This window comes from Eleutherodactylus coqui, chromosome 1 (genome assembly GCF_035609145.1).
Source record: "Eleutherodactylus coqui strain aEleCoq1 chromosome 1, aEleCoq1.hap1, whole genome shotgun sequence".
Lineage (NCBI taxonomy): Eukaryota > Metazoa > Chordata > Amphibia > Anura > Eleutherodactylidae > Eleutherodactylus > Eleutherodactylus coqui.
Window position 1 is genome coordinate 524,494,311 of NC_089837.1, and position 8,237 is coordinate 524,502,547.

At 44.1% G+C, this 8,237-nt stretch overlaps 1 protein-coding gene across 2 annotated transcripts; it reads left to right on the plus strand.

Annotated features, from left to right (window-relative positions):
- Positions 1-281: 281 nt before the first annotated feature.
- On the plus strand, positions 282-6,041 carry SERPINH1 (serpin family H member 1). 2 transcript variants are annotated; one of them, XM_066588302.1, is made up of 6 exons: positions 294-426; positions 1,783-1,826; positions 3,475-4,133; positions 4,210-4,308; positions 4,389-4,621; positions 4,946-6,041. In XM_066588302.1, the coding sequence occupies exons 3-6, from the start codon at positions 3,509-3,511 to the stop codon at positions 5,246-5,248; spliced, it is 1,260 nt and encodes a 419-aa protein (XP_066444399.1). In that variant the 5' UTR covers positions 294-426; positions 1,783-1,826; positions 3,475-3,508; the 3' UTR covers positions 5,249-6,041. The 2 variants fall into 2 exon arrangements, with proteins under 2 accessions (XP_066444398.1, XP_066444399.1); XM_066588301.1 differs by lacking the exon at positions 1,783-1,826 and having other exon boundaries at positions 282-426.
- Positions 6,042-8,237: the final 2,196 nt, after the last annotated feature.

Here is an 8,237-nt window from a genome sequence, read left to right on the forward strand (position 1 = left end):
ATTGCATCATAAGGAAGCAGCAAATATGAATCTCAGCTATCAGGAGTGCACCCAACACCAAATATTCTCTACCAGTGGGCTTAGATAGCAGCGCACACATCACACATCATCAGATCTGGGCGGATGCCTTCTAGCATAGAATAATCCGATGATGCCACATTGTCAGGGCCTAGATGGAAGGAGCTGAGGAATTTTAGGGGCTGTCACAAGCAGCTGAGAGGCTGGGAGAGAGTCAGGAGGAGGGATAAAGGAGGGGGGCATCAAAGTTCCCTCATTTAAATAAACTTTTCCAGACTTCTAGAACTTTCTTCTGCTGGGTATATAAGAGCGGTGGGAGCTCCGGGCAGCAGATTCACAGGCAGAGAAGAAGAGGACACTTGGAGAAAAAGGGTCACGTCCAGAGCCCTGCCGGCTTCACCTCATAAGGTAGGCTCTGCTACATTTGCTGGCAACTGTATGGCCTCAGGATGCTGCAACAATGTTGCTATAATGGACAACCTATAGCGTCTTTTTTGCATTGCAACACTGGAACTATAGTATTTACAAGGAGAATGAATCATATATACAAAGTCTCCTGCATTGCAACAAAGTAGCTATAATGTTTCCAAGGAGAACATTTAATACATCAGATGTCTCCTGCTTTGAAACAATGTAATAATATAATATGCATCTGATACAATGTAGCAATGCAGCTATAGTCTTTCCATGGAGAATATACAATGTATACTTTGTCTCCTGCATTGTTACAGTGTTCTGGAGATGATATAATATATAGAAGGTTTTCTGCATTGCAGCGATGTACATTTGTTTCCATGCAGTATATATATATATATATATATATATATATATATATATATATATATATATACTGCGCTTCCTGTTGATTTACCCAACGAATGTCCTATCTAAAAGTTAGTCAGGTCAAAATTAGACAAGTCTTACAATGTGCCAGATTTAATGATAAATGAGTCGCATTCTAAGACTATCTGGTCTGAGTTCAGACCACCTATTAGTGGGCCAAAATTATGGTGTGATTCAGTACAATTTTTCAGAAAAGTCAGAAAAACTGTCCAAAAGTGTCTAACATTTGATAAATGTGGCGCAGGCACGTAAGACCGTTTAGTGGTGTAATTTGCGTCAGAAAGCGGTTGTACTTTGAATAGTGAATAAGCTCCGATATCTTGCAGGAATCTGTGGCTGGTACAATGTAGCAGATTGGGCGGTGTAAGAAGCTTAAAATAATCTGCAGACAGCTATGTGCCCGCTATCTAGACCCTGTGCCAGACATTGCATGACGTTCGGCTTGTTGTACTAAATCTATAGTTTTCTGGACCTGGTCTTTACATAAAGCACTGCAAGTCTCAGCATACCTGGTAGTCAGAATTGGGGAGTGTAGTTCTACAAAGTTGTGTAGCTCTCCAAAGTTGGGGGGGGGGGGGGGCAGGATAAACTTTTCCTCTCACTTAAGACTACTAGTACAATGTAGAATAAATAGGACCAACAGACCCAACAAGACAGGAAACCTAACAAACATCCTGTTACATTGTGACAAATAGAAAGTAGTGCAAAGTTGCACTGAAGGAATGAATGTGAGACGTGGATACATGAATTTCCCTGCCACATCAGCAAATCCCCCCCCCCTTACTTTAGACCCTCCTTCCACCGCTACGCCCCCCAGTATCAGGGAGCAGCCCATCCACATGTCATGACATATCTCAATAGGCTGCATTAGATTTCATGTGTTTCCTCTGGATTTTGGCTTCATGTGTCTGTCTCTTTCAGAATGAACATTGCAAACCTTGACCTCACTATGAAACTCTTTAAAGGTATCTGAAGCTTCTCCTTATATTCAGTGTGTGATTCCCCTGGAGCCAGGGACCTTGTGCGGGACCATAACTGTGGAGTTACTGCAGAAAGCTCTAGCTGCAGGCCACAGGCTTTATTCTGCATCTGGGTGGAGGCGGCTGTTACATATCATTCAGTAATCTACTTAGGATTCTTCCTTTGCAATCACAGCTTTGCAAATGGGAGATGGCATAATGACTCTGTGGCGCCACCTATTGGAAGGCGGCTTCCATAGAAGTCAATGTCCAACGTTTTAACAACAATGTAAGCCAAAGCAGGGTCTTCTCCATCTACAGAAAGCTTTTTCAGGGGTTCTTGTCCCCCATTAGTGCAGAGAAAGGTTCTGGTGGAGGGCTTCTGATGGGGGTCTGGAGGGGTAATCCTGCTCCTTGTGGAGAGCGGTGTGCCAAGATGCATAGGGAGAAATGGTAGCCAAGCAAAACGTCAAAGGCCTCTTACTCAGTCAAGGATCGTATGGTCTATTAAGTTCTCAGCCACTTTTAGCCTTTTTCATCTATTTTAGGAATCCAATTTTTTATAAAGATTTTTAAAAACCTTTTTAGGTATTTTTTCATTTATTGTAAATTGAAGTTATTCAATTTCTGTATTTTTTTGCATTTTTGACATTTTTATTTAAGTAGTGCAGATTGTATTTCATTTTAAAAATTCTTTTTTTACTTAGGGCTATTTCAGACGACCGTATATCAGCTGGGTTTTCACGCCGAGCCGATATACGGCGTCCCCCTCTGCAGGGGGAGGAGGATGGAAGAGCCAGGAGCAGGAACTGAGCTCCCGCCCCCTCTCCACCCCTCTCCACTATTTGCAATAGGAGGGGGTGAGGCGGGGGTGGAGCTAGGTGCCGGTACTTAGCTCCGCCCCCATCCTCCACCCCCTCCTATTGCCGATATACGGTCGTCTGGAATAGCCCTTAGTTTTTTATTGATTTTATTTAATTTTAAATATTTTATTTATTATTCAATTTTAATTTAATTTTTAACATTCTTTATTGGGGTACGAGACCCCGGTACTCTAATGCTGTAATGCTTCCTATACAAAATGTTAATAAAATCCCTTAGTTTATGGTTTAATTTATTTTATTACTATTATTTTTATTATTTTCTTAAATGTTGTAATTATAAATATTTTTTAGAATTTTTTAATAATTACTTTTCCTTTTTTTTTTACATGTGATTTAGAAAAGATTTGTTTTACATTCCTACATTTTGATCACATTGTTGTTTATGTGATTTTTGTGCATCCGTTTAGCAGAACATTACCAGCGCCTGAGCTCCGTTCTGCCCGACTGCTCTTTTTGCAATCTTTTTTCTAACTAATTTTTGGCCTGAACTCTATAAACAGCGGTATTAATTCCTCCCCTCAGGCAGTGTTAACAATAAGCTTGTGTGCAGGGAGGAATGACACATCAGGGTTAGGCGCCATAATAGCTGCCTGCTACAAGCATAGACCAGTCTGAGAGGCCTCTGACTAGATGAATCAGAACCTTAAATAAAAATCTGGATAAAGTAAATTAGCAAAAACTCTCAAAAGTCAAAACCATTCTGTATTGTGAATGCTGGTAGCTTGAAGATTATTAGTACTTACAAAGTATTTTTCTCTTCTCTCTCATAGGGTTACAGTGTCGATTTCTAACTTTACTGCCACCATGTGGATGATAAGGTTCCTGGCTCTTGGCCTCCTCTTTGCTGTAGATGCAGCAGTTGATAAGAAGGCCGTGGAGAAAGCAGCCAAAGAGGCTCCAGTAGAAAAGAAGATAAGTAAGCAGGCCAGCACCCTGGCAGATAGGAGTGCGGGCCTTGCCTTCAATCTCTACCACAATATGGCCAAGGATAAGAAAGTCGAGAACATCCTACTCTCACCTGTGGTGGTGGCTTCATCTCTTGGTCTGGTCAATTTGGCTGGTAAAGCCAGTACTGCTGCCCAAGCCAAGGCAGTCCTGAGTGTTGACAAGCTGAGTGATGACCACATCAATGCCGGACTCTCAGAGCTTCTCAATGAAGTCAGCAACTCCACAGCTCGCAATGTGACATGGAAGATTGGTAACCGTCTCTATGGCCCAAGCTCCATCAGCTTCTCCGATGACTTTGTGAAAAGCAGCAAGAAACATTATAATTATGAACACTCTAAGATCAACTTCCGAGACAAGAGAAGTGCCCTGAAGTCCATCAATGAGTGGGCAGCACAAACCACTGATGGCAAGCTTCCTGAGGTGACCAGTGATGTGGAAAAGACTGATGGTGCCCTTATTGTCAACGCCATGTTCTTCAAACGTAAGCAGAATTTCATCTGTATAATCTAACATGTTATAACATTTCAACCCAACTAATGTTTCCTTTGACTTTATAGCCCATTGGGATGAAAGATTCCACCACAAGATGGTTGACAACCGTGGCTTTATGGTGACTCGTTCCTTCACGGTCTCTGTTCCCATGATGCACCGCACAGGTATGTTCACTTCAAGGTTAAATGTGATAATCTCCGCTCAAAATTTCCATTAGATAGTCAACTATAATATTTTCTTTAAGGACTATACAATTACTATGAGGATCAAACCAACAGCCTTCAAATCCTGGAGATGCCTCTGGCCCACAAGTTCTCTAGCTTGATCGTTATTATGCCCTACCACGTGGAACCCCTGGAGAGAGTGGAAAAACTCCTGACCAGGGAGCAACTGAAGACCTGGATTGGAAAGATGGAGAAGAAAGCAGTTGCCGTTTCTCTGCCCAAAGTCAGCATGGAAGTCAGCCATGATCTTCAGGTAGGTTCCATCATAGCATGACATATGGCCAGCATACAAAACTGGTTGACTTGAGTCATCTTAGCCAGATCCAACTGTAAGTTCTAGATAATCATTAGACAAGCCTCACTTAAGGGAGTCTCTAAGACGATGCTGTAGACCAGAAGGAACTTTTTGGAGCATTACATAAGTTTCAATGCACCACTGCTATGTCCAAGAAATCTTAGTTATGTGTCCTAGAGGATATTGACTGAGCAAAGTTAAGTAGATGGGGCACTGGTTAATTCAGGTGGAACAACTCTAGTTGTGTCATCTTATTACAAAGACTTTATGCTTTTCTTCTAGAAACACTTAGGAGAACTTGGTCTTACCGAAGCTATTGACAAAACCAAGGCTGACCTTTCCAAGATCTCTGGTAAGAAAGATCTCTACCTGGCCAACCTCTACCATGCTGCTGCCCTAGAGTGGGACACTGAAGGGAATCCATTTGATGCCGATATCTATGGCAGAGAGGAGCTGAGATCCCCTAAGCTTTTCTATGCAGATCACCCCTACGTCTTTCTTATCAAGGACAACAAAACAGACTCTATCCTCTTCATTGGTAGATTGGTCAGACCGAAGGGTGACAAGATGCGTGATGAATTATAGTACCAAACAGATGAGGGTTTGAGGGGGAGGAGGGTTGGGTAGTTTTTAAAAAAATTCTGCAATTAATTGAAAGGATGACAAAACAACTTGACATCATTTCTTGAAATTGAACAACTTGACTTGTTTACACCAACATAACAAAGATAGTTCCATAGCAGGTCTAGATCTATGACCTTTGTTTGATCCAGGGTCTTGTAGACTTCACGGGGTAGACCAAGACTTCACATTGCAGTAAGGAGCCAAATGAGTTAACTTCAAGGACTACTGTATATGGGGAATTGAAGGCTCCGATAGTGCTAAGTTTACATAGTCTTGGAGAGCCATTGGAATACCTCCTGATCTTTACTAAGAGTTGAGGCTTCAACCAAGAAACTAAAAGTCATGGACCTCCGAGAACCCCCACTGGACGATCAACAAGGCCTCCGTGATTTGCTTTGGATGTCCTTTCTGATGCAGGAAGCCAACTCTTCTTTCCTCTATTTCAGGGAACATAAGTCTGTTGAAGTTGTCCAAAAAGCATGCAATACACAACTGACAACTATGCAATCACTGCTAGTACCGTATTGGGTGCTGGTGGATTTTTTTGAGATGCGTGTTTGTGGGACAGGATGGGTGGGGGGAGGGGGGGCTTTATTTAGAAAAAAATCTGAAAAAAAAAACTAAAAGATTTTTAAAGGAAAGGGGATTTTGAATTACTTTCACCATGTGGATTCACAAAATCTTTATTTTGTAAAAGTTACAAAGGGCTTGACTGACGGAGCGTGCTTGATTTTGCAATAAACTGAAAAAAAAATGTGTTGTCTTATTTTTAATGTACATCTCCCCTCCATCTCCTCCCTATCACTCCTGCGCATCTGACCCCCTGGGTTCCTCCTGTCCACTTGTATTAGTATAAAAATGGGAGACAATCCTATTCTGAGCTAATGTAGCAGCAACCACATCTCAGCCCACATGCATCTTGGGAGCAACTTATGCAAACTCTTCCTCCTAAGGGCTCAGTCAGACGGGTGTTTTTATGTGCGAATTTATGTGCGTAAATGCTGAAAAAACGCACCTGGCAGCATGAAATGCGCGCATAAAGTGCGCTGTCCGCTATCCGCTGCTGCCACTGTGACAGCGACAGCAGTGAATTCCTTGGAAGTGAAACCCCTGGATGCTCTCACATCTAGGCGTTTCACCTTTGGTCAATGGGCCTGGCAGCAGCAACGGCGGCCCCATTGACATACAGAGAAGATCCCCATTGAATGACAGCTGAGAGCTGCCTCTGATTGGTCACATTGCTCAGCTAATCAGAGGCAGCCCTTTCAGCAGGCGGGGATTTTAAATCCCCGCCTGCTGAAAGCACTTCACAGCAGTTCAGGAAGAAGACCCGTCTGGATGCGCCTGAGCCCCGGCAGCTGCGGAGAGGTGAGTATATATGTTTTTTACACATTTTAGGGATGATTTTTCAGGGAAGGGCTTATATTTAAAACCCTTCCCCAAAAAGCACTGCAAGGCTTGCCAGCAGCTCATTGCTTTCAATGAAGCTGGCTGTAGCGTCGGCTCCATTGAATTCAATGGGAGAACATTGCGCTCCTGTGCCTGCTGTCACAACTGTGCCAGAGAATCGCAATCTTCACTGTATGTTCACAATGGGGTCGGTGCTGCTGCCGCCGGCCCCATTGCGCACAAGATGAAACCCCTAGTGGTGGCCATATGTGGACCATGGAGCACATTTAAATTTTTTTACGCCAGTTTCTGATGTGACAAAACTCACAAAAAAATTGTTCAAGAAGGCATTTGTGTGAAAATTTGTGAATTTTCTTCTTTCTGCTCCATCCAAAACACTTTTTTGGAAAGTGGGCATGGCTTGTTCAGAGAAGATGTGGCTTCCCCTGACCGACAGATTTACGTATGATTCACACCAGAAACTGGCATAAATTATACCGGAATGGTACGCCTGGGCAGATCCGCGGCAAAGCACAGACCCGGGCCTGCATTTGCGTTTTTATTCTGATTTTAGGGAATACGTCAAAAACAGTAGGTCCTAGAGAGCTGAAAACTGGTCTAAAACCTTCTAGATTGTCTGATTTACCTGTGTGGCAAATTTGGTGCATATCGGTCCCGTCGTTTGGCCATGCGTAAAGCACAGACAACAGCAATCCATTTTTATATATAAAGATATTACCCAGCAGGGGGCGACTATGAGCACAGTAGAAAGAATATGAAATCCGTGCTGGAAGAAACCTTCATGTTAAAAATAAAGGATTTAGTAGAATCTATAAAGAGAGGAAACGGGAGACCCTGCAGGAGGCCCCTGGAGACACAAGAGGCGCCAACAGCTCAGACCTTGCTAATAAAAGGCGCCACCCGCAGTCTGTGACTATTTATATCCCTGCTTTTTGTGGACGACCTTCTCCGCCAAGCTGCCGTGTATTATACTGCTCGCAGATCATATGATCAGAGTTTATAACATTATACATTAGTGCAACGGGGTCTGGTGGGGGGATGTCACCACGTGAAGAGCCGACAACGGGGTCTGGCGGGGGAATGTCACCAGGTGTAGAGCTGACGACGGGGTCTGGTGGGGGGATGTCACCGGGTGTAGAGCTGACAGCGGGGTCTGGTGGAGGGATGTCACTAGGTGTAGAGCTGACAATGGGGTCTGGTGGGGGGATGTCACCAGGTGTAGAGCTGACAATGGGGTCTGGTGGGGGGATGTCACCAGGTGTAGAGCTGACAATGGGGTCTGGTGGGGGAATGTCACCAGGTGTAGAGCTGACAACGGGGTCTGGTGGGGGGATGTCACCAGGTGGAGATCTGACAACGGGGTCTGCTGGGGGGATGTCACCAGGTGTAGAGCTGACAACGGGGTCCGGGGGGGGGATGTCACCAGGTGTAGAGCTGACAACGGGGTCCGGTGGGGGGATGTCACCAGGTGTAGAGCTGACAACGGGGTCTGGTTGGGGGATGTCACCAGGTGTAGAGCTAACAACGGGGTCTGGTGGTG

What these genes read in the sequence shown, in the direction of transcription:
- SERPINH1 (XM_066588301.1), top strand. Translation starts at nt 3,509, where the DNA reads ATGTGGATGATAAGGTTCCTGGCTCTTGGCCTCCTCTTTGCTGTAGAT. An exon ending in TCCCATGATGCACCGCACAG is followed by an intron (nt 4,309 to 4,388) that starts GTATGTTCACTT and finishes ATTTTCTTTAAG; the next exon opens with GACTATACAATTACTATGAG. An exon ending in AAGTCAGCCATGATCTTCAG is followed by an intron (nt 4,622 to 4,945) that starts GTAGGTTCCATC and finishes CTTTTCTTCTAG; the next exon opens with AAACACTTAGGAGAACTTGG.